The 26,568-nt window shown below is 48.5% G+C and overlaps 1 protein-coding gene across 1 annotated transcript in view; it reads right to left on the bottom strand.

The window, feature by feature from the left end:
• HECTD4 (HECT domain E3 ubiquitin protein ligase 4) overlaps window positions 1–24,596 on the bottom strand; it is a 78,543-nt gene extending 53,947 nt beyond the window's left edge. The window contains exons 1-7 of the mRNA XM_066609540.1: window positions 24,390–24,596; window positions 8,641–9,158; window positions 4,509–4,598; window positions 4,036–4,166; window positions 3,593–3,701; window positions 2,915–3,053; window positions 316–486 (exon numbers count right to left, since the gene is read on the bottom strand). Coding sequence (XP_066465637.1) covers window positions 316–486; window positions 2,915–3,053; window positions 3,593–3,701; window positions 4,036–4,166; window positions 4,509–4,598; window positions 8,641–9,158; window positions 24,390–24,560 — 1,329 coding nt within the window. The 5' untranslated portion in view covers window positions 24,561–24,596. The remainder of the gene's footprint in view (window positions 1–315; window positions 487–2,914; window positions 3,054–3,592; window positions 3,702–4,035; window positions 4,167–4,508; window positions 4,599–8,640; window positions 9,159–24,389) is intronic.
• Window positions 24,597–26,568: the final 1,972 nt, after the last annotated feature.

Raw genomic sequence — 26,568 nt, 5'->3', positions numbered from 1 at the left:
AACGAGAAAAACAATTACATCCCCAGCATGACACAGCTCCATTCTGTATGAACATCATGCAGTGAGTAGGAAGACAGTGTTAGATAATGGTTGGTAAAATGTAGACATACAGTCTATTTTCTGACTTATTTTGATTTTTTAGAAGACTTTGAAAAGCAGACCACACACCTGCGGCATCCATGGACAGTGAAATCCATGGAAGCCGGACCTGTGGATACGGCACTGTATTTTTAACAGCAGTATTTTAAACTTTCTAGTTTAAAAGTTCTCTCAAGCTGGTTCTCTTCCTTCCTAGCAACTTGGAAGGGCACTCACTGTGAGCTCAAAGACATCCATGAAGACCGAATGTCCCTTTGGGGTTTTTTCATTCAAGCTGGCAGGAGACCAGATCCAGTAGAAGTAGGTGCCGTCCGAAGAGAGGTGCACGGTGGTCATCGTGCTGCCGACTGGAAAGTGATCTGCTGGCATTGGAAGAAGCTGGCATACCTGGCCGGGCACAAAAGCAGAGAGGGGCAAAATGTTTTATCAGTGTGAATACCAGTTGTGTAGACCACGCCTGTACCATCGTCTGCTCTGTGGAAGGCTGCCTTGTTTGTCTTGCCTTCTCAGTTAAGTCCCATGCTTGCACTGCATAGGGGATGCTGAATAATAAACATGCCATCTTCCTATTCAGATCTGGCTTTACAAAGGAGACTGTTGGAAACAGGCCTTGCTTTGTTCAGCCTGGCCTGAAGCGCTCACTGCAAACAAAAGTGCCCCCCATTTGCAGACTCATGCTTGCAAATCAAAGGAGCTGAAAAGTTAAGACCTCGCAGCAGTGCTTCTGTAGGCGCCCATATCAGGAAGGGCTTGCCTGCTCTCTCTCTCTGGCAATTAGGTCCCAACGTGTCATTGTTTTATAGTCCTTCTCTGGAACTGGGGAAGCTGAAGCTTGGAGGCAGAGAATGTGCTTTGAGAGCACAGCCTCCCTTGTCAAAGAACTAAATCTGGGAGTCTTTCTTCACAGAGAACATTCCCTGCCTCCAAGCTTCAGCTCCTCAGGTGGACGATTCTTGCTACCCTGACGCCCGAGACACCCTGCCAGTCGGAGCTACTCCTGCCAAGTACTCTGGTCCCCTCCATGATTTTTTGGCTGCTCACGCCATTATCCTCTCCCTTTTCCATCCAGGAGGAGCAGTGACCAACATGAAGAACGGGGGCATTGGCCACTGCAAGCTCCTAGAGGTCTTGGACCGGCTCTCAAGAAATACTTCCCAGAAGTGATCCAGCCAGAGGAAGCACAATTCTTCAAGAGAACCTTTTCAGTTCTGTACCTTATGACAGGCCAGTGCAAGACAAAGAAGCTGGGGGCGCCTTCACCCCTCCACCCTAGACTGCTTTAATGGTGCATCGGCCTGCGAAACCAGCATTTAATGTGTCCTCTGGCACTACATCTTTTCTGAGGTATTCTGCAGGCACAGCAGTTGAGTCGCAGATATGCTGACAGGGCAAGGTCTGGGATTGGGGCCATGAGCCACAGATGCAGCCGGCAGGCCATATTTTTGCTGATCCACCGATGCTCTCAATATTGGATTTTCATCTTTCAAGAGAGATGCTACAGAGCCATCTCTGAAATGCGCAAGGCAGAGTTTTTTGGTTTTTTTCCCTGAACGCTTACATGGCTCCAAGCCATATTTCTACACTTCGGGGCAAAAGGCAGTAAAGTTTTTCAACTGCTGAATAAAAACGTTCTACCAAATACTTAAGCATACCTTTTTTTTTTGGTCTTTTATTCTGAAATTGTACACACTGCCCAGAGGAAAACTGGCCAAAAGTCTGATTGATAAGCAATTCTGAGCTAATGGGATAACAGATCTCTGGAAGCAGGAAAACCTTCCTTCCAGAGGACACTCTATCTTTCAACAGGAGCCTTTTTTTTTTTTTTTAACAGGTATTTATATACTGCCTTTCTTGGCTGTCAGATTTCTCCTCAAGACTTTAATTCAAGGCGGTTTACATAGGCAGGCTGTTCTAAATCCCCGTAGGGATTTTTACAATTGAAGAAGGTTCTGTCTTTCAAGAACCACAACATTTCAGATGGATCTTTAATGATCTGGTATCACATTCTAGCCTCCATTTTCCTCCCACACAGGTGGCCCAAAAGCAGGTGGAATAACTCAGCATAACAAGGTCTCGCTGTTCACGGTGCCGGTGGCCTCGAACCGGCGACCTTCGGAAGTTATCTTCAGGCAAACGGAGGCTCTATCCTCTCCTGCCCTTGTCAGCCATGTCAGCAACCCTGCAAGCTGTCACCCTCACTCCCCCTCTGCCCCTGGGAAACAACTGCCTTGCTGATGGTGGGAAAGGCTTGAATGCACAGGAGTGAGAAAAAGCACAATGAGAAGCCCTGCCCCTGCTCATCTCCTCTGCCTCGACTTCTTCCTTGCCTGAGGCCTAGAACACCTGCTGCAGGGAAGGAGGACATTTAGCTGGCAACTGGAGGACTTCCATGTCCTGGATCAGTCCCTGTAGCAGTCCGCTCCTCGCCCCTGTACTATGTTGACAAGGGCAGTTGCCCGTTTGCAACTACAGAGAGACGTAAAGGCTTAAACAGCTTTCTTTTTTAAGAGGAAGTCAAACAAAATTTGCTGTAGAAACCATTCTGACCGTGGCTTCTGCTTGACGTGCTACCAAAATGTTGATCTGTCGTCAACAAAGTGACAGCATGACCAGCGCGGCGATCTCAGAACGTCACAGACTATTCCACGAGGATCCGAAGAAAGGTTTCAGGCTGGCCACCTCTAAGCACCTAGCCTATCAAAACTACCTCAGACATTTGGCTGAACGATGCGCGTGAGCTCTGAGAAACAGTGTAAGGGTTTCAAAGTATACCATGGGTACGAAACTGAAGCCACCACCCCCAGTTTCAGTTTACCTGAAGGGTATTCTGGTCGATGACCTGGAAGAGGGAGTGAGGTTTGTTATCAAAAGAAGCAGGCCGGTGGAGAAGCCTGCCATTGCCGAAAGCAATCCAGCCCGACTCCAACTCTTCGTTACGACAGTACACGAAGCCACTGAAAGGGAAAAGCGGGAGAGGAATAGTTCAGCAATGACTGACTTCGCTGATGGATCTACTACTGCTTGTAGTCCTTGAAATAAAGCTTGGAAATCCTCAACTAACAGGGCACTTCCAGAACTCAAACCCATAATTGCTCCTATCTCAAAGGGGGGGGGGAAGCAAAACACTACACAAGACCAGTGCTTGAATTATGGGGGGTGGGGAAGCGGAGGGGATCATAATGAAATTCATGAGTTCTGCACATATCCATCCAGTTGTAGACAAGTGTGCCCTCTTCCTTAACAGTCTACAAACAGAAGCTAAGGAGGCCAGGTCCCCTCTGCCTGCTTGCCGCCTCCCCCAAAGTTTCAGAATGGGAGGCACCACCCACTGAAAGAGCCCACAAGCCAGTTCCAATGCTTAGTGCTCCGAGGACACGACAGTACAGTTATTTTTGGCATGGTTCTCAAGTCATTTGCTACCCTCTGTTTTAAAAGCCAGCTCCAGCAAATGACAACGTAAATGAATTGGGCACTGACTGCTGCGGGGACTTACCGTAGGGTACCATGTAACCCAGACCCTAATTTGCTGATTCCCCTGCCCACCGAGTTTGTGGTGTAGAGATAAAGCCCGTCTGCTGCAAGGCAGCGCCCCAAGTCTGCGTCTGGAACAGAAAGACACTGGTAAGAGGCGGCCTTCGGCAAGGGAGCAAAGCCACATCATTTGGTATTGGGTAGGGGAGGCAGAGGAGGACCTTCACAGAAGCCACTTTCCTTGCTTCGTCAGAAGGAGTTTGCCTGATGGATACATCACCCAAATTACTTGTTGCTGCCTGACCAATTTACCCAGTAATCTGGGTGAGAGTCAGCATGACCAAGGCCCGCTTGTAAGCCACACTCAGGGACTTCAGGGCAGGACTTCGGGTGCTTATAAAGCAAGGCCAGTTGACCCCAGAGCACTCAGTGTGTTTGTGGCTTCAGACAGAGTCTCTTCCACACCTTTGCTTTCCGAGCCTGAGCTGGGGTTGGCATCGGGTGCCGGCAACATGTCTTCGAAACCCCAGGAGACCATGTGTTTTCCCCCAAGCAGGCAAGAGGGTGACCCAGGACCCCCTTCCAAAAGCAGCAACCTTGAGAGAGGAGAACAGAGGAAGGGGAAAAAAGAGAAAAATATTTACGCGAAATGAAATAATTCACGACATACAGGCAGGTAGCTCCCATTAGAATATTTTTACATAGTAGATAGGCTCAGTGTTGACAGAGGTGAACTATGAGAACGGATGGTGTGACTTCACATCGATAATTGGCTCGGAAGGGAAAAACTGAGTTTGGCTTTTTAAATTATTCACCCCCCGATTTCTAACCACCCAGGTCAATAAAATATTTCATCAGTGCCACGTGACTGCATTTTACACCCCGTGTTTGAGCTACGCAACATGCAGCGTGACTTCTTTCCGAATCCTCCTTCCTACCTGTGTAACACATCAGCCACAGGCAGGGAACCCAACTCGGTTTGCTTCTGGAGGAGATGCACCGTGTGAACAAATGTTTTCAGAGATCCCCTAAGGAAAGAATCAAGAGACAAGGCAGCCGTCATTCCTTAGAAACTCGGCAAGGCACCAACCAAGAGCAGTGACATTAGAACTGATCCATAGCACTGAGATGTCTTTTGCAAACCTCCATGTCCCCTGAGCACACGACACACAACTTCTGCTTGGCCTGGAAGGACCCAGGAGCGTCACCCAGGTGGTCCTGCAGAGACTGTGTTACAGGAACCTTGGCTGTTCAGCTAAAGTGCCCAGATCCCGGTGCTGTAATGCACGTTAATGGTTTCCTGAAACAGGCTGCGGAGGAGGCTTTCACCAGCCTTTTAGATACTATCATTATTTTGAATGGATGATGATAACTCCCAAAGGACGCAGTTAATGATCGCTAACGGCACCAGGTCACACGGTTATCTTCTCTGAGGCGGCCTTTCACCATCACAACTGCAACTAACTAGGCTGCAAGAGAAGCCACCAGTGCCACTAACGCTGTGATACGGAAAGACCCCGCGGAACAACTGTTCTTGACACCACACGGTCACCGACACAGGGCCCACAACAGCAACCAAACTGGCTGGAAGTGGAGATCACACAACTTTATTTATAGCCCACTCTACAGCTGACAAGGCTCCCACAGCAGCTGACATAAAACCAACCAAAATAGCAAATATACAGTCCAACAGCAAATTCTTAATAAAAGAAAAGAGGCAAGAGGATAGACAATTCTCTCCTCCTACAGGGCAGTTGGCAGTTCTACTTGGTCTGTCACCAGTGCAAATCAGGTGTGCTCCCCAAACACCCAATACTACATGCTGCAGACTGCACTAATCCAGGAGCTCTCAAGCACATGAAACTGACCAGGGGTTTTTGCACACGTGCAGACACAGCTCTCCTTTGGTACCAACACAGGAGAAGGTCCTTCACAGAAGAAGAACGGTAAGAATGCAGAGGGCATGACAAGGGCACAAACAGAAATTGAAGCTGGTTAAGCTCTATCTATTAGGTTGGCATCTTAAAGGACGAACAGGAAACCGAAAGGAACATTAACGGTCTAGCTCTGCTGCTCCAGGACACTGCAGGAGCTGAACGTAGACCAGATGAAAGCAGGCACAGCCGCCCTCGGAGAGCTTTCCCAGCAGAACATAAACTCAGGGTAGAATTAATTCAAAGGCACAAAGCTGAAGAAAAGTTAATTCGAAGAAGCCAGCCAGCCTGTGGTCTTGAGGCAGCTTCAAATGAGAGATCTCTGACTGGCTGAGGTGTGGGAAGCAGGACGGAGTAGCAAGGCTACCAAAATATTTCTATGGGTTCTGCATCTTGTTACTCTTCATTAGGACTTGGTTCGGAGAGCTAACGATTATAGTAAGTTCTATGCTAACTACTGCTTAAGAGTTGGAAGAAACACACACACAGAGAGAGAGAGAGAGAGAGAGAGAGAGACCGACCATCTCCAGCCTAAATCAGCCTGTTTCCACAAGGGCCAAGGGACTGTGGTCAAGTCATACTGACCTTTCCTTAGGAGGCATTAACATGAAGAAAAACAACTAGTTAAGGTGCCATATGCTTAAGAAAACTGTATGAAGTTAGCACAAGCTGCCTGTGTGTCCCATGTTGGGTGGACGACAGGGGTCCATAAGTCAAGTATTGAGGTTTGTTATTATTATTATTTATTAATTTATGTCCTGCCTTTTTGCCCCATGGGCACACAAGGCGGCCTACAACAATTAAAAATACAAAAATAGCAATTAAAAACAATAATTAAAACAGTTGCACATAATTAGCCATAAGAGGTTAGTGAACCATAAGAGGTTCACTTTTTCAGGACTGGAGGGATCCCCCTCACAGCTGGAGTTAGCTGGAAAAACTGCAGATCCATCAACACGGCAGCCACAGAAGAATGGCAGCTGTTTGCGTTGCTTTGTTTTCTATACCTAACCCTTTTCATATCGTGTATGAGAGTGAACAGGGCATTGCTTCCTTGGCTCTTCAAGCAGAGGAATCATGCTGTGAACATTAAAATAATTTTGTAAACAAACATTTCACATAAATGTTTTATGGTCAGTATCTAATTTTAGTTGTGCGAGCTGATGAAATAACTTTCCAAAACTGGAACTCATGCAGAAAACAACAGAGCCCATAACGCAGGTTGGCGAGGAACTATGTACCCGTACAAGCTGGTCACTGAGTCAAGGGCTAAACAATAGCAATTTGTTTTGTGCTGCCCTGAAAACCGCACTAATCAGGCGTCACATAACGCAGGCGGCTGTTGCAGATCGTTCAGACACAACCCACAGCCACTGATATGCAGAATGTTTGTGAAGGCCACAGCAGAATGAAAAAAAGAATGTTTTCTCCAAGTGCAGCAGCCACAGCAGCACAAATCTACTTGTCTGGAAAGAACAGGAGCAAGAAAACAGGGAGAAGAGGAAGTTCACAAGCAGCAACTGAGTGTGGCAAACTGTTGCAAACTTTGGTCAAATCTACATATCATAAGCGATGGTGTAGCCTACACATATTCAGCTTTGCCTCACCATCCAGTCTTTGATGCCACAGCTTTTGATTTGGACAAGAAGCTCCAACAAGGAGTGATTGAACAACTGAAGGGCAAACTTATCTCCAAGTTAAGTTCTGGCAACATGACAGCACCAGAGGCAAAACATCACACAAAATGTGTGGTTGGGCTTTATCACAAGTCCGGGGGGGGGGGGGGCGCGAGGAGACTGGAACAGTTCAGCAATGTGAAGGATTGGTCTCTGCTAAATTAACACAAAATGAAACAGAAGACACTGCAGGGAGAAAATGAATTAGATACAACTAGCATTCAAAATGGGGGCACTTGACTGCAGTGCACACATAAATGCCCAGGAGCAAAAGCAAACATCTGCAGGATGCTCGTACCACCAGACTGCATGAAAGGGTTACCTTGCACTACATAGACGGGGCGACATTTTTGGAACATAAGAACATAAGAAGAGCCCCACTGGATCAGCCCATAGGCCCATCTAGTCCAGCTTCCTGTATCTCACAGCAGCCCATCAAATGCCCCAGGGAGCACACCAGATAACAAGCGACCTGCAAGGCTTCCTGGGAATTGTAGTTAAGAACATAAGAACAGCCCTGCTGGATCAGGCCAAGGGCCCATCTAGTCCAGCTTCCAGTAACTCACAGTAGCCCACCAAATGCCCTAGGGAGCACACAAGACAACAGACACGACCTCCCTTGCATAATCCCCTGGAAAGAGAGTGCCCTACTGATCTGTGACAAAATGTTGGCCAAGTGGGGAGACACTCGGGGAGAGGATGGTAAGGAAGCTGCACTAGCTATGGAAAAGAAAAATGCCTTAAACGACCAAAGGAGGCTGCCATTTTCACATGTGACCACACGGAGGACCGGAAACCTCAAGGGATGCAGGGGATGCGTTTATTGGTCTAGCGCATTTCATGCCTATTGAGTCTACTTGGGAGCAACTAGTTTGGCTCTCTCAAAAATATCGAAAGTAACTTGAATACCACCGCAGAGAACCACCTTCGCTCTCTGGAATGCATCAATCCAGATGCCACCGAAGAAAAGTCCTTCCTGATGCTGGTGTCCTTCTATCTTTCCTTCTCTGCCTCCACATCAGAAATCAAAATTGTTCCCAACACCCTTGTGAATTAGGAATGTATCACAATTCATGGTTTTCTTATCAGCAATGGAGAAGTACCCCCTCAAAAGAAGACCCCATTTAACAGCAGCGCTGTTGGTACGACTTTTGGTGAAAACCTAATCCAGTTCACCGGAACCTCTGATCTCAGCCTTTGAACCTGCTCTTAGAACAGGCTGGGAGGCTGAGCACTGCCTCGTATGGCTCCTTGCGTCTCCTTCCTTGCCACACTCCCACAGCCCCTCTGGCTAAAATGCTAACAGAATGGGGTAGGAAGGAAAGAGGTACCAGGAACACAAACCAAGTGGCCGTCTCTGGGCACAGAGGACACCTGAATACCTTCTTCCACTCCTTCACATGGATCAACAATGGCTGAAAGAGGAAACGGCCTGTCCACCTCCATGTTTCCCCACCTACCTTGCACAAGCCAAGGCAACAAGGGCGGCGGCAGCATTTTCTTTTTGCTTCTGTGGAATCTGTTGGCCTGTAGCGGACGTCTCCTCCAGCCAAGAGCAGAGCAAGGACTCGATGCCGTTAAGACAGTCTGCCGGCTCCTTGGTCAGGCTCAAGGGCTGGCAGTCACGAAGGCAAGTCAAGAGCACCTCGGCGGTTATGTTACAGAGGGAGGGGTCCGTTCTACTTTGGGACTCAATGAGGGGAAAGACCAGGAGCAGACCCATCCGCGAGGTGAACGGCGCCTGCTCAGGCTGCTGCAGCAGGCCCTGCCGCTTGAGCAAAGCCAGCGTCTCCTCGTCCCCGGAGCTTTCCCGTTCATGCTGCTCCTCCAAGGCAAGCTGGCGCTGGGCGTTCCAGAGTCCACGCAGAGCATTCAAGCGATATTCCAGCAGGCGGGCGTAGGCGTTGCTCTGGTTGCCGCAGACAGAGCGCAAGCGCTCCGACAGCTCTGTTGGGTTCTTGGTCTCAAACGTCAAGATCTAAGGGCAAAACGGAGAGGCGCATGTTAATGCAGGCATGAACAAAACTTCCCAGAAGTCTCAGCATGCGCTTCCATCGCAAGCGTTCATTGCACACCTTCCGAATGAGACAGGAGAAGGGCAGGGTTTATGTGCAGCACCCACCAGGTAAACTAAGCCCGTAATTCAGGAACCAAAGAATGGGATCTCACGTAGAAGCCATCTTCTACGAAATCAGGCTATTGGTCCACCTACCTCAGTACTGCACATACTGACTGGTAGCGCTGCCCCAGAGAAAAGAGTCTTTCCCAGCTCTACCCTGAGATGCTGCCAGGGACCGAACCTGGAACCTTCTGCACACAAAGCAGGTGCATCCCTGCAGAGCTCTGTCCCCTCCCCGGCTTCCTCTCCTTGAGCTCTACAAATTCGGCTCTGAGATTTCAATTCCTCCCCCATACTCATTTCTCCCCCCTTATTGATAGCTGATTTCCCATCACACACAGGACGTTATGAGATGCCTTCCTCCTCCTGGGAACAAGTGACACCACTTCAAAGAAGAACTGTATGGAGACATTACGACAAAGAATCACAGCCAGCAGTTCCTTCCTCCTTTAATTAGCAGGTTAGAAATTAAGCCGTGGTTAGCGGCCTTGCTGGAACAGCACTGTCGTATAACTGCTCACACCGCTGAGTGCACAGATGCTCTAGAAAGCCCGTTCCAAAGTCTAGCTTTCCTGAGGGCCTCTCCTCCTCAGAGACTGAGCAACCATCCATAAGACATTCTGCACAACCAGCCTCACACACCACTAGCAACCAGTTCTCCCATTTAACTTTGACCCACAAGAAGCATACAGGTTCCATTCTTCTTTCTGATCCTATCTGTTTCATCACTGTGCCTTAAGATCTAAGCCAGGGGTGTCCAAACATTTTGGCAGGAGGGCCACATCATCTCTCTGACACTGTGTCGGGGGCTGGGAAAAAAAAGAATTGATTTACATTTAAAATTTGAATACATTTACATAAATGAATTTATTAGAGATGGAACTTAGGCCCATTAAAGGCCTTGCACAAAGCAAGGCCAGCCTTTCCTTTGCGGCCACTGCTGCATCACAGACAGTGAAACAGCAAGTGGCGGAGGGAGCCCTCATCCCACAGCTCAGCTGAAAGCTCAAACAGTTGTCCTCATGCTGAGAGCAGTTGCATCGGGCCAGCACGGGCTCCAGCAAGTCTCTGGAGGGCCAGAGGCTCATTAGAGACTGACGGCTCCCCGCGGGCCTGACTGGGAACCCCTAAGGGCCGCAAGAGGCCCCCGGGCCGGGGTTTGGGCACCCCTGATCTAAGCAATTAAAAGCCAGGCCTGCAGAGGACAAATTAGCAACTGTTCTTCTACTATTGATTCCACTCCCATGTCTTCTGATCTGGTAAGAATACATGACTCAGTCACATGTAATACTCAGCACTTTTATTAAGCCGTTATAAATTTGTTTTGCACAAAGACATAATTAATAGTCAAATCACCATCTGGTTAGACCAAAAAGTTAGGGTAGCATTTCATTTTCTCTTCTGATCAACTTCCAAACGTACAGCATCCATTAAAAGAGGATACTCTTCTTTATGTTTTCTAAATGAAGTAACAAGGTATGCACTTGGAATTATCTTAGAACTCTGTCAGTGGTGCAATAGAGCCTTAACTGTATTTATTTCAGTATTTTCAAAAGTCAGTTGTGGAAAAACAGTCTTCATCTCCACTTTCAGATTTAAGGATCTTGAACACTCCTGCTCCCACAACGCCATTCTCTTAAAAACAATAAGGAGGAGTGGGCAGACTTAAAAAAAGAAAGCCAAGACAAAATCAAAATCATATACAGAAGCAGCAAAGAAGGGATGCAAACATGGCAGGAACAGCCCCCAAATTAGCCAATCTTGCTTCATTACTGCCATGACTGTCAGGTTGCTATGGCAATGGAGACAAAAAGCAGCGGTCAAGACAGAAAAGGGATGGTGGTGGTAGTGGTGATGGAGAAGATGAAAACAGGAGGAGAAGGGAGGAGAGATCCAAATAGAAATTTCTCAGGAATTCAAGGCCACAGAGCAGACTGATCCAGAGTCAGCAAGGGTTGGACATCTAATTGGTAGACTGGGCATACAGTTGTGTCAGGACAGAGCTCTTCGAAGAGAGGATGGCAAAACCCTCTCTGCTGAGTTTCTCCCAGGAGCTTAGGAGTTGTCCTGTAAAGATCCAGTGAGTTTCCTGAATCCCTGGAGACCAGCAGTAGGGTTTTGGACTTGTGTTTCTTGAACAACAGCTACTGCACACCAAAAAAACTTCTAAAACTGAATGGAGCTTCCCAAAAAAGTTGAAGGACAGCATGGGTGGTCCAAGAGACACATAGATCTGCCCAAACCCTTGAGCTGCACCTAAAAGAGCTCCTTGGATCCCAGTTGTAGTTAAGAAAATGCTGCAATTTCAAGCAAGCACACATCACTTCATAGTGAGCCAAAGCAAAAGATCAAACGATACATCTCTCTCTCTGAAAAACTGCAGAAATGCAAAGGGCTACAGCCCCCCCCCCCCCAGCATCATGGTACCAGTCTGGATTATTCCCCCCCCCCCCACACACACACCTGCAGGTGTTATTTTAAAGAAACAACAAAGCAAAACACAAGTTATAGTGATGGTTTTCACATGTCATCTGGCTTAGCCCTAAGAAAGTATTGCTGTTGAAACTGCATTGTGGATCCTGTTTTGGGCCTTATCAGATTATCCCGTGAAGAAAATAACAAGATTAGCCACTGGGAAAAGACTATCCAATGATGAGCTCAGCTGGTGGTAAGGACACCAGGTAATGACTATGACACCTGGGACACGAATTCACACACTTTCTTCTGGACGGCTGGGGCATAGAAACACTGTGTGAAACCAAGGATCTCCAACAAGAGCTTTTAAGTAACAGTTGATCCCAAAGGATCTCCTCTATGGAGAACTCGTGCAAGGAAAGCGCCCTACTGGTAGACCACAGCTGCGATACAAGGACATCTGCAAGAGGGATCTGAAGGCCTTAGGAGTGGACCTCAACAGGTGGGAAACCCTGGCCTCTCAGCGGCCCGCTTGGAGGCAGGCTGTGCAGCATGGCCTTTCCCAGTTTGAAGAGACACTTTGCCAACAGTCTGAGGCAAAGAGGCAAAGAAGGAAGGCCCACAGCCAGGGAGACAGACCAGGGACAGACTGCACTTGCTCCCAGTGTGGAAGGGATTGTCACTCCCGAATCGGCCTTTTCAGCCACACTAGACGCTGTGCCAGAACCACCATCCAGAGCGTGATACCATAGTCTTCCGAGACTGAAGGTTGCCAACTAACATCTCCAACAGGTAGGATGAAAGCAAAGCGGGCTACCTGCACTTTTGTATGCTGATGCAATTAATAGATCCAACATCTAAGGTGGAAGGTGGGGTGAACACAACAACATCGGCAGCTAATACCTAGGTCAACAACACAGGATTTCTATCCAGCCTTACTTTGGAAAGATCGAGCAGAGAAACCGGACCCTTAAAATTGGGGCTACACCTAAATATATTGGCAAGCTGCTTCTGTACACCAGTGTTACGGAGAGGCTGCAGTTTGGTAGCAGAGTCACTTCAACCGAGCAATGATGTGTGACAAACTAGGAAGTATAGACACATCCTGAACAAATCCAGCTTTTGAGATCAGCAACAAATCAAGTGTACTCTAGATTGGGAATCCAAAAGAGAGGAGAGAGGCACACACATTCACTGGGACCAAGCCAGCCTCAGCTTTCTGTACCTGTCTTTTAATAAGGTTCTTACTAAATCCTCCTATCAGTTCTAGCAATTTTCCAATGAGAAATCTGCTTGTAATAAGCATTCTGCGTCCACTATTATTTACAAGGTCACGTTGGTCAAGCAAAGAGGGAGGTAGTTTCATTTTACATCACCCAACAGAGAAAAGCAATTACATTCTTTGTACATCTTGGTGGTGTTTAAAAATTGGGCAGTCAACGAGAAACCTGGCTAATGATTTTGCAGCAAAACTGCTCTACCAAGTATTTTACAGAATGGGTAGAAAAACAAGCTTGTTGTACCTCTGGATTCCTGCCTGCTTCCTGGTCTGTTACTTGCAACTTTCTAAGAACAAAGCAGAAGGTACATATGCTCTAATTTCTGCCTCGCCTTGTTATGCATTTGGCCCCCCCCAGCTTGATTCAAGCCATTTCTACCTAATCGGTGACTAATAACAACACAGTACACCTCAAGCTCTTCTCCTGTTCTGCAATCCAAACCTGCTTGAGAATGGCACTTTTGTTTGCATTCAGTTTCTTCATTGGGAGCCATTCTGTTTACAGCACGGCAAGATACCCCTGACTTAGCACACAGCTGGGCTCTACAGCACGGCAAGATACCCCTGACTCAACATACAGCTGGGCTCTGCACTGTGGCCAAGCATGTCTCCGACAAAGTTCAGACTTGGTCCTTACGTGGCTTTGATCAAACACGGGCATTTTTGTCCACTATTCTTTTTCCAGTTCTATACCTAAAGAAAAAGTCGGTCTTTTGGTTGGACAATTTCCACCCCGTCCCGTTGAAGCAAGTCAGTTGAAGCAGTCACTATATAACAGATCATTTCAGCGACTTTGAGAGTCAACATAAATACACTTTTGCTGATATCAGCTGAAGACATTTCATTTCCCTTGCTGCTATTATTACTATTAACAGTATTTATATACCGCTTTTCAACTAAAAGTTCACAAAGCGGTTTACAGAGAAAAACCAAATAACTAATGGCTCCCTGTCCCCAAAGGGCTCACAATCTAAAAAGATGCAAAAAACACCAGCAGGCAGCCACTAGAACGCGCACTGCTGGGGTGGGGGTGAGGCAGTTACTCTCCCCCTGCTAAAAAAAGGAGCACCCACTTGAAAAAGTGCCTCTTACCCAATTAGCAGGGGTTAGTGCTAGTGCCCCAGGAACTCTTGCAACTTCAAAACATGATCCAAAGAATGCACAAAAGCATCTCCTGTTCTGAGACACTTCAAGAGATGCTAAACCTAACTTTCAGGGCACCAAGTCAGTGCCACACCAAGTAACATCCTAGGTTGCTTGGCTGCTGCTGGTCCTGCTTATTAACAACTTGGTCAACTTCACAGTTTGCCAACCTCCTTCCTAAATGTTCTTTGAGAGAGCCAGTCCCCTGAAGTCCTTCCTCACCTCCAGCCCTTGATACTTCCAGAGCCAAGGCCTGAAGGCTAACAGAAGAAATTGACAAAGGCCATACTAATCCTAATGCAGGCTTTTGGAAGCTGATGGGGTTTTCTACCAGAGCCAGGGCTGTTGATGCTGCTGATATGGTCTGATTAAACTGCATGTATGATTGCTTTAATGTATTGCTTTTAAATACTGCTGCGAGCCTCTTCAATCACGGGAGAGGTGATACAGAAACTTTTAAAATAAATCAATTCTATCATCTGCAGTGGTAATAGAGAGGTTCTTGGGCGAAATGATGGCTTCAACCACCGTAACTGGATGACTTTCCGGTGTCAGAGTATAAAAGAAGTACCTGGAAAAGAAGAAGATGCTGAACAAATCACCTACACCAATGAGTGGCCCAGAGGCAGAACATTAAATCTTCTAAATGTCTGTCTTATTTAATTGAACTTAATTAGCACAGAAACAAACTTTAGGTATTAGCTAGATCAGGGGCCCACACATGGAAAGAGCCTTTGGGCTGAATATGATACAGACCTATAATGGTGAAAGAGTTCCTTATTACCTGTTTTCTTGTCCGCCGTATGATTATCTACACAATATTTAACTAAGATAATTAGCAACTGTTACCCTACACATGCCTGATCCCGTCTGATCACGGAAGCTAAGCAGGGTCAGGCCTGGTTAGTACTTGGATGGGAGACCACCTGGGAATACCGGGTGCTGTAGGCTTCTGCCATAGTCTTTCCAGACTGAAGGTTGCCAGCCATCTCCCTATACTGAACACTATCTCCCGATCTTGTCTGATCTAGGAAGCTAAGCAGGGTCAGGCCTGGTTAGTATTTGGATGGGAGACCACCTGGGAATACCGGGTGCTGTAGGCTTCTACCATAGTCTTTCCAGACTGAAGGTTGCCAACCAGTAGTAGTGCAATAGCTTCTATTGCAAACTGGCTGATTAAACTGCCAATTTCAGGTCTTTTGAATCGGCAATGTTCAATTTAGCCTGCTATGCACAAAGCCTGTGTCTGAATTTGGACAGATCATCAGAAAAATCAGCTCTCTGAAAAAACTTTAGTCTACACGAAAATGTAATATACAAGTTTACCCTGTATATGCCCTTTCTCTCATGCTTAATAATAGTTTAAAAAATTGCTGTTTATAATTTATCTACACAACAGCTGAACTGCCTGCGTGAAGACAACCTTCGACGAGATGACATTTTCTTCAAAAGGGCTTTAGTAGCAAGAGTCTGGGAATGACTCTGCCTCCACTGATGTCACCCTTCAGTCATTCGCCCAAGATTTCTCGACCCATGAACTTTTCCCCAAACTCAATGGAAAGGCATCCTGGGACACTCTCCAGAATTCTCTGCCAACGTATTTGGGGTCTTCCAAAGTGAACGTAGATACTTAGAAAACTGCTGGACAAGATCATGGGATTTTTCCATTGACAATTCTTCCTCCCACCAGAACTCTTCTTTTAATGGTAAGCTCAAAGTGCTGCTCCTGGAATGCCCACGGGCGGGTTGGGTACTTGACCAGCCAAAAAGTGTTTGGTTTGCTGAGTGGTCAAATGACGAACCGGAAGTTCTCCACAACTCATTTTAAGTGTTGCAAGCCTTCTGCCCTCCCATGAAGCTCTTACCCAGAAAAGCTGAAGCTTGACAAACAGTGCATAACTGTTGGACTTTGGCAGTGCGAGCTACAGTACCTTTGCACTAACTGGGCAAAACCTGAACTTCACCCCTAGGGTGTTGCTGTTTATGTAACAGAACACCATTGGTTACTGAAATCCCTGGACATTGGCAGAAACTGACAAGTTGCCCAATACAGTGAATTGGATCTGTTTCAATTTAGCAGAAAAAACAGGGGCCCTTTTATTTCTCTTTGCAGTATACACTGTGCAATATACACACGGCTGACAAACACGTTTTTTTGTCGTTTGACTATTTTGAGGTGCGTTCAGTTTTGCTCAGTTAGAAACTTAGCACGAGATGCAAACTGTCATGAATGCTGTTTAGGTGCCAGAAGAGTCTCCGCAGGGTTCTGGCAAAATCCCAGGCCTAAAACCTTAACAAGGTGACTCGCTTATGCCCATACATTGGAGTCAACCTACACTACACAAACTGGCAGCTGAATGGGGCACATGTGAAAAAGACAATGGCACAGACATGTGGGATGAAAGTCTTTGGAGGAAAACAAAGGTTTGGATCAAAAGAGCTGCACTGGAGGTCCCCGGGGGGCTTAGAAGCACCCAGTGGGATTTCTATAGCTTTCCATTCTGGAACGGCAGACACACTCACAAAAACCGCTTTTGAAACCCTGTGTATTTCAAAAGTGGCTTGTTGTGTGACTGCTCTTCAACAGCCCCAAGTTCTTTGGGTGGACTGAACTATCTGGGTGGGTGTGTAGAGAGAGGGCCATCCCAATAACACATGGTAACCCAAACGAGAAGCGTCTTTGGGCCCCCCACTCCATGTGTTCAACATCTGAGTGCCTTCCTCTTTATCCCATTCGGAGCCCTGTTCACAACTTTGATGCAGAGTCTGCATGCAGGATGGATCACTAATGACTCCATAAATTTATATTTATCAATGTCATATAGAAGCAAATCAAAACACATGTGTTTCTTCTAATCTTCTAGAAGTTCTTTAATGTGACGAATGCCCGAAATGAACAGCGCCCTGCAAATACTTGCCTGGGTCAGCTGTCCCTGGTTCTGTCTTTGGATCCAGACCAAAACCTGATCAGATATCACGCGTCGCAATTCAAGTGATTGTAATACAATAGCTACAATTCTAAGTGAACCGCAATGCAGCAGCCCAATACACGACATGAGCCAGTGGGCTGAGGTGCTGGACTTGGATGAGCAGGGTCCGGTTTAAATCCCTTCTCAGTCTTGAAACTCACTGCATGATCCTGGATCAGTTATTAGTACTATTAAGAACATTTATAGACCACTTTTCAACAGGAATAGTTCAAAAAGCGTAGTAAAATAGCAAAATAAATCAATGACTAGTTCCCTGTCCCTAAAGGGCTTACAATCTAAAAAAAACACAAAAGAGACACCAGCAACAGCCACTGGAAGAGATGACATGCTGGGGCGAAGAGGGACAATTGCTCTCCCCTGCTAAAGAAAAGAGGACACCACTTTGCTAATTGGGTAAGAGGCACTTTTTCAAGTGGGTGCTCCTTTTTTTAGCAGGGGGAGAGTAACTGGCCCACCTCACCCCAGCAGTGTCTGTTCTAGTGGCTGTCTGCTGGTATTCATTTGCATCTTTTTAGATTGTGAGCCCTTTTGGGACAGGGAGCCATTTAGTTACTTGATTTTTCTCTGTAAACTGCTTTGTGACCTTTCAGTTGAAAAGTGGTATATAAATACTGATAATGATAATGATAATAATAATTTGAAAGGTGCCTCTGCCTAGTTAGCAAGGGTTACTATCCCTCAGCATAATGTATCTCTTCTTGTAAGGATAAATGGAAAGTGGAAGAACCTTGCAGACACCTCAAAAGCCCCTGGGAGGAAGGGCAAAATAATAATATAATAATCAAATTAAATAATCAAATTATTTAATATTTTTGAAGAAAGGTCCCATTACCTAAAGTGTATTTTTCCCCCCCCCCCAAAATGTTATAAATTAGTTTTTAAAAATCAGACAGAGATTACAATACGATGTCAGCCTCCATCCACCTCACACCTTTCACAATGGTCACATCATTTGCATCTCCAACTTTGTTTGCAGTTGAACTTTGCTGCAAGCACAATTTGCACATGGCTGGGTCCACCTGCACAGGTTGCTTACTCATTAGACACCTACAAATTACATCCTGGTGAAATAATTGGAGGGCTGACATGCTGCCACCCAAGAGAAAAGGTTGTGAATGAGGCCAGTCAAGAGATCATCACTTCCTCCCTGTATCTCTTGTATGATTGCCTCGGTGAATCACCAGCAGGAACCTCCAGAGAATGTTGCTACCCCGGTTCGCAGCAAAAGTAATTCCAAGGAGCATGCTAGTTCCAAGGGCTTGGGCTCAGGGCGCTGACTGATCCAGGTAAATATCTGTTGTTGGTTTTGATTAATTAATTAGAACAAAGTTTAACCCAGTTTAAAGAGCTGACCCTCTGACACACAAGCTGGGAACTCATTCCACTTCTCAGAGACAGTGTTTTGGCTACGGCGCACAGGATCATTAAGGACACAGCAGCCTGTGTCACTATGGGCCCAATCCTACCCAACATTCCAGCACTGATGCAGCTGCTACTCTGAGGTAAGGGAACATACATTCCTTTACTTGAAGAGGCCTCCATGACTGCCCCTAGTACTGCAGGATGCAGTGCTTGCCCCACTGGCAGGCTGCATCAGTACTGGGACGTTGGATAGAATTGGGCCCTTAATTTTTCTCTTGATTTTAAGGTCAGATTCAGTGCAGAAACACAGTGGTCCCTTGACCACTTTAACCTGAGAACAGCTCTCTGTGCGCATATCAGAGAAGTACCACCACTGAAATTAACAGGGTAGCCCCATGTTTGCCTAAATATTGAAAGTGTTCTAAATTTATGCAAAAGAAACAAGCGTAGCAACACAAAGACACACAAAACAGTGAAAGCACAGACACACCAATATGGAGCAACAATGAAATCGAGGCCGGTTCCTCAGTTGGGAGACAGATATTTCACCTGGTTGACTTCACTAGCCATAAGAACAGCCCCACTGGATAAGGCCATAGGCCCATCTAGTCCAGCTTCCTGTATCTCACAGCGGCCCATTGCTCCCAGGAAAGATGGGGTCAGCTCTAGAATGCCTATCATCTTGGCTAACTGGAGCACTGAGCGCCCACAAGACAGTGCCCTTTCCTCACGTCGCACATTAGAGCTGGGTCTGACTCACCTGACAGCTCAGAGTAAGACTGCAATAGGAGAAAGGCACCAAGCACTACTGCTGACCAGCTCACCTGCCCTAACTGAGCAACCCTATCATTCCTACTCCAAAGTAAGTTCTGTGAATAGTGAAACTTACTCCCAGGTAAATGTACACAGGACTGCAGCCTAAATAGATGAAAAAATATTAGAAGAGGATCCAAAAAAAAAAAAAAAAAGCCTGTACCTGTATCGATTACATGTATATAACTCTTCAATATTTACTTCCATAAATAAATAACATATGGTACGTTCTTTAGGCTTTGCTATATACTCAGCTATATATACAAAGCTAAATATGCTTTGACTGTCTAAAAATTGTCGGCATTGCACAAGTCTAAGGGGTACAATGGCACTTAGGACCTGGATAGCTCCACAGACTATAGAGTGCACAGGAACAAAAAGCCCAGGTTCAAACAAAAGGGCACAGGCGGTCTTCTTTCTCTTTATGTGGAAGTTGCCAGCATATGCTACACACATTGTTTGATGCTACACACATGGCATGACACAAAAGGAGTTTCGGGCAAACTGAGAAAAGTTGTCTGGACAAAAACAAAGTATGTGGGTGGGCCAGAGGCAACCTGTGACAAATCACAGCCATTTCTTTTCTGCAGCTAAGGGGTCTTGCCGAGAGTTGTTACACCTGGATTAGGAGAGTATTACAATGTGTGGCTGCCATGAGAGATCCTGTCTAAAAAAAAGACTACCATAACTTGCTTTAGTTGTCAGCAGAGGCATAGAACAGAGCAGGGCAATGACTACTTGATGCTGAGTTAGCGACCATGGAGCATGTAGCACTTTGACCTCCATAAGGTGCTGAAGCCTCCAAAAGGTTGATGTTGGTCTGGAATGGAGAGCGCTGCCGACAGTCATTCCAGCCGAAGCTCCAACTCTCTTCACTGCTAGGAATCAGAGCTTCTGTCTTGCAAGTAGTGTGCCCTCAAACCAGTGCTATACAGCCCTGGGGCTTAACTTCCTGTGCCACCAAGACAGAGGGAGTTACTGGCTTGAACTCTGCTGTCCTGCAAGCGCCACGCAGATGATGATGGCCATAGCAGATACTGCTGCTCATCAGCCCAGCCAGGTGATCTAGGTAACCAACAGTGGTCTAGCTGGCCCCATTTAGCTGTTGCTTCAGGCTTGGTTTCTCAGTCTGAACAATTCTTCTCTATGAGTTAACACAGACTGCCTTGATTTGCACCACCTCCTTTTTCTTGCAAGACTTCCACCTTTGGGAACACAAGCATCTACCCAACCAGCAATGCCTCTGGCCCTCCTCTAGAACTCCAATTACTGTACTGGAGCTTGAGGGCCCAATCCCACCCGATTTTCCAGCACCGGTGCAACCGCAATGCAGCCTCAAGGTAAGGGAACAAATGTTCCTATACCTTAAGGAGGCCTCTGTGACTGCTGCCCCACCACAAGATGCAGTGCATGCCCCGTTAGCATGGCTGCACCGGGACTGAAAAATTGGATAGGATTGGGCCCTGACTTGGGCCCTAGCCTGCCTCTGACTGCCTCCAGAACCCTATCAGCCTGCTCTAGAAACTGACCTGTACCTGGTCTCTAAATTCAACTGAAACCTGACATATTCCTTACTAGAACACTGCTAATATTATTTAATTTCATCATAGTTTTATTTTTGAAAAAACACACATGCACACTTATAAAATAGTTCCACAACCTTTCTCTCCGCTGGAATTCAACGCGACATGGATAGCACCAAGAGACCACCAAGGTACACCAGAACAGGACAACAGCACGACTCTTTACATTTCCCAATGTCTGAAAGATTTCTCTCTACAACTGTATGTGGAAAAGCCTTCTTAAAAAATACATATGTGAAAGCCTAAATTACCTGGAATGGATTTCTCCAAAATACCTCTCAATTCCAGTTTCTCTTTCCCCAATGGAATGTCGGTTTAAGGTGAGCCTTGGAATCATGGCCCTGACCAACACACACACAGGGATGTCATAGAGATGTCCAGGTGCATAAGTACTGGGGCCATTGCAATTTGTAGGATTAACGGGTTCAACTCCACCTCTGCATGCCAGCTCATCCCCAAAAGGGACACCCCCAAATCATCCCCACAAAGGGACAACAATGTATCTTGCGTTCCCCCAGCATCAGCAGAGGAGTCACCCACCACAAAAGTCTGTCCCTGCATTGCTGGCAGCATTAATTTCCGTACCATCCCATCTAAGATTCTTAAACATTCCCAGAAGTAAGAAAATGCTCAGAAAATATTAGGTCTCTTTTCCACATTATTTAAGGAAAGGGTACATATAAGGAAGGAAACTGGCTGTCACCAGAATCCATCCATCCTATCATCCAGGATGCACCTGCCTGGGCTCAGGGTTCTTTTTGGCAATAGGGCAGCCTTCTGCCAAGCTCCCTAAATAAGCGCAGGTGACCGAACACAAGCATCTCAATCCCCATTCGGTTCACGCCACCCAGCTTCTGACAAAGAACCTGTGACACCGCAAGCCGCGCCGCTGGGGGAGAGGGCGGGGTGACAGTGGAAGGTGCAGGAGGAAAAGAAGCAGGCGGGGAAGAGATGCAGGCAAACATGACTGACAGCAACTCCCCCAAAGTACATATTTCAAATGCTGCAACACATCATCGTGCCAGCCCCACAGTTCTCCATCAGCTACCCACATCTGCAGCAGGAGAAGGGAAGGCAAAGGCAGAAGAGAACCATAGTCGTGTCCCCCCCGCCCCCGGCCTTGTGATAGTCATGGTAACAACAGACTGCACACCCAGCACCTAAATCTACCCCAGAATCCCAGGCTATAAAACACACACATATATATGACCCGCCAAGGAGCAAGCAAATTCCACAACCAAGGATTAGGGCCGCTGTGAGACCACAGATAAAACCACTGCTTCTGAAAATCCCTTTTTGGAAGAGGGAGACCAGGAGGTTCTGCCCTCCTCCATTCAAAATAAGGGCAGCTTCCCCCACCCCCATCCATGGTGCTGAATCACCTTTGCGCCAGCATTTCGGCGTTGCCAGACCTGTGGGGATCTGTCTCTCTGATGCTTTTGGCCAACCTTTTCTTCCTGGCTATTGTTACTCTGGCACCTCTTGGCACGATCAGGTGGTCTTCTCTGATCCCCACCCCAAAATCATACATGCCCTTCTATTGATCAACACTCCCCAGCTCCCCTTCTGCTAGTCATGACCCACACTTCTCCACCACCACCTGTCCTCCTCTAGCCCTCCCCAGCCCTTCTTCACCCCCTGTTTGTGCTCCGCACACCCCATTACCTCAGGGGTGCCCCATCTTCCCACAGCCCACCACCCCTCTAACCCCTTGCCCTCATCAGCATCACAGCTCCAGCTTTTAATCATTCTGATACCCATCCCCTCTCTGACCTTCCTTCCCCATAACTTTGTTGGCGACCCCCACCTACCATTCCTTCTCCTCCCAACCCCCCTTTGTGACTCATCATCCAATTTTAGGACTCCCCTCTCTCTAGTCCTTTGCCACTTGATACCCTCCCACCCTTATTTTGCTCTCTTCCCATTTTACCCACCCCTTGAATCGGGGTACACACAATTCACCAACATATTGGTGAACAATTCATACATGTTGACAAGGGTTTTCTCCAACCCCTTGCCCCCTAAGATACCACCTACTCCATACACTCAATTTAGGTATCCCATCCTTTCCTCTCCCCTTCCCCAAATCGCTTGTGGGGGTGTGTACAACCAAGGGGTTTAGAAGGGGGCAGAACAATGGAATGCCAACCACCCCCTTTAGTCTTTAACAACACTGAAACACCTTTTTTTTTTTTACAGTGCTGTTGTTGTTTTTAAACCAACAACATTGTGGAGAGAAGGATATACAAGGGGAACAATTAAGTGTCAACATTAAAGGAAGGACACCCCTTCCCACCTTTGCATTCTCACACCTCCATTCTCCCTCCCTCCCCCCCCCCACTCACCTTGGCATCCCCTCCTCAGTGTTATTGTTAAACACTAATCCAGAGAGGGATGATGATGATGGATGGATGATGGCTAAGTCCCTCTGCCTCTTCCCTTCAGCATCCCCCCCATCTTACTGTTAAGGACTAACTTGCGGGGGGGGGGGAGATGAGAAGGTGGAGGAGAATGAGGCCATGCCCCCCCCCTTTTCTAGTCTTAGTTTTAACTCCCAGGAGGAGGGTGATGATGATGAAGGCCAGAACACATTCCCTCTCACTCAGCTGCCTCCAACTGAGAGGGGGTCGGGCGGCTATATCCCTCTCCTGGGCACTGCACCCCCTCCCTATCTGATGGTCAAAGATGATGAGGATGAAGGCCAGAACCCCCTTCCCTCTCTCTGGGGCAAGATCCCTCACCTGGGCACTGCCCCCTCCCCACTTGATGATTAAAGATTAACTGGTGGGGGGGGTGATGATGGTGATGAAGGCCAGAATTTCCTTCCCCATCTCTGGAGAGGGGGGAGGGCGGCAAGATGCCTCTCCTTGGTACTGCACCCTCCCCACTTGATGGCCAAAGCTTCTGGTGGGGGGGATGATGATGAAGGCCAGCTCCCCCCCCAGGGTCAAAGCTACTGCTGCTGCTGAAGGCCAGAACCCCCTTCCCTCTCTCTGGGGTGGGGGTGGGAAGCTCTCCCTCTGGGGCACAGTCCCCCTCCCCACTTGATGGCCAAAGCCTCTAGTGTGGGGGATGATGATGATGATGATGGTGCTGAAGGCCAGCTCCTCCCCCCCCCGGGGTCAAAGCTGCTGATGAAGGCCAGAACCCCCTTCCCTCTCTCTGGGGTGGGGGTGGGAAGCTCTCCCTCTGGGGCACAGTCCCCCTCCCCACCTGATGGCCAAAGCCTCTGGTGTGGGGGATGATGATGATGGTGCTTGAAGGCCAGCTCCCCCCCTCCCGGGGTCAAAGCTGCTGCTGAAGGCCAGAACCCTCTTCCCTCTCTCTGGGGTGGGGGTGAGAAGCTCTCCCTGGGGCACAGTCCCCCTCCCCGCCTGATGGCCAAAGCTTCTGGTGTGGGGGATGATGATGATGATGAAGGCCAGTCCCTCCCCCCACCTGGGGGGGTCAAAGAGGATGATGGTGGTGGTGCTGAAGGCCAGCCCCTGCCCCGAAGGCCGCTCACCTCCAGCTCGGCGTCCGCGGGCTCCGCGCCGCCGCCGACCTCGGCGGGCAGCTCTGCCAGGTCGGTGACGCGGATGAGGCCGTCGTGCAGGAAGATGGTCTCCTCCTTCACCGACAGCCACTGCGCCGAGTCGGCCGCGGCCGCGCCGGGGGCGCCCGCCGGGGAGCCCATGGGGGAGGGGAGGCTCAGCCCCCCAGCATGGCCGGCCCGCCCGGGCCTCAGCGGCGGCGCGACGCCATCTTGGCCGGGCGCGGGGCTCCGGGGCCGCGACCCGCACGCACTGCGCCTGCGCCGCTGCCCTCCGCCGGCCGCCTCGCAGCCTCACTGAGCGCCGGCACCGGCGCCGCCGCCTCCGCCTCGCAGAGTGACGGCCGCGGGGCGGGGCCGCGCCGGGCCGCGGGGCGCTCATTGGCCGCGCCGGGCCCGGCCCCGCCCACGCCCCGCCCCCCTCCCTCCCTCAGGGCGCCTGCGGGCCCCGCCCACGAGCACTCCAGGACCCCTCAGGCCCCGCGGGCGGGGGTCGGGCGCGCAATACACCCAGCCGCAGCACGCGCACGGACACACACACAACACACACAGTCACACTCAACAGTCAGGCACACACAACACACACACACAACAGTCAGGCACACACACACAGGCACACACAACAGTCAGGCACACAACAATCAGGCACACACAACCACATACAGACGCACAACAGTCAGGCACACACAACACGCACAACAGTCAGTCACACACAGAGCCACATACAGACACACACACACAACAGTCAGGCACACAACAGTCAGGCACACGCAGAGCCACATACAGACACACAACAGTCAGGCACACACAACACACACAACAGTCAGGCACACGCAGAGCCACATACAGACACACAACAGTCAGGCACACACAGAGCCACATACAGACACACAACAGTCAGGCACACACAACACACACACAACAGTCAGGCACACGCAGAGCCACATACAGACACACAACAGTCAGGCACACACAACACACACAACAGTCAGGCACACGCAGAGCCACATACAGACACACAACAGTCAGGCACACACAACAGTCAGGCACACACAGAGCCACATACAGACACACAACAGTCAGGCACACACAACACACACACAACAGTCAGGCACACGCAGAGCCACATACAGACACACAACAGTCAGGCACACGCAGAGCCACATACAGACACACAACAGTCAGGCACACACAACACACACAACAGTCAGGCACACGCAGAGCCACATACAGACACACAACAGTCAGGCACACACAACAGTCAGGCACACACAGAGCCACATACAGACACACAACAGTCAGGCACACACAGAGCCACATACAGACACACAACAGTCAGGCACACACAACACACACACAACAGTCAGGCACACGCAGAGCCACATACAGACACACAACAGTCAGGCACACGCAGAGCCACATACAGACACACAACAGTCAGGCACACACAACACACACAACAGTCAGGCACACAGACACAACAGTCAGGCACACACACAGGCACACACACAGCCACACTCAACAGTCAGGCACACACAACACACACACAAACACAGGGACACGCATATAGAGACATATGCAGAACACACACTCAAAGACACAAAACCACATTCAGACACACACACGCTCAGGCACAGAAAGACACACAAAAACACACACTCGCAGGCACACAACATACAAGTACATAAACATAAGGTGAAACACAAGGGCCCTCACAGTCCCGTCCTGTTCAGCGCTGGCACTGCAGGGCCACAGCTGAAATAGCCAGTGCTGAGACTGAGCAGGCTCTCTTGGTTCACAGGGTCCCCGTGCGCAGTTGTGTCTCCTCAATTTCAGCTGGAGGTCTCCTCAGGTTGACTTTGCTGGAGCAGGATCAAGTAGCCTGTGTAGGGCTTTTGGGCCAGGACAGGGGTCAGGACTGCTGACCGCTCTGCTGCCTCTGACCCCTCCTGGTCTGAAACACCCCTCTTGGCCCTCCCCTGCCCCAAACACCATCCCCTGCCTCTTTTCCACACTCCCCCTGCCTCTGCACCAGTGGTTTTCAACCTTTTCCATCTCACTGCACACTGACAAGGCACTAAAACAGTCAAGACACACCACCAGGTTGTTGACAATTGACAAGGCACACCATGCTGCCAGTGGGGGCTCACAT

Source organism: Tiliqua scincoides, chromosome 14 (genome assembly GCF_035046505.1).
Source record: "Tiliqua scincoides isolate rTilSci1 chromosome 14, rTilSci1.hap2, whole genome shotgun sequence".
Classification (NCBI taxonomy): domain Eukaryota; kingdom Metazoa; phylum Chordata; class Lepidosauria; order Squamata; family Scincidae; genus Tiliqua; species Tiliqua scincoides.
This window is presented reverse-complemented; position numbering and strand designations above follow the sequence as displayed.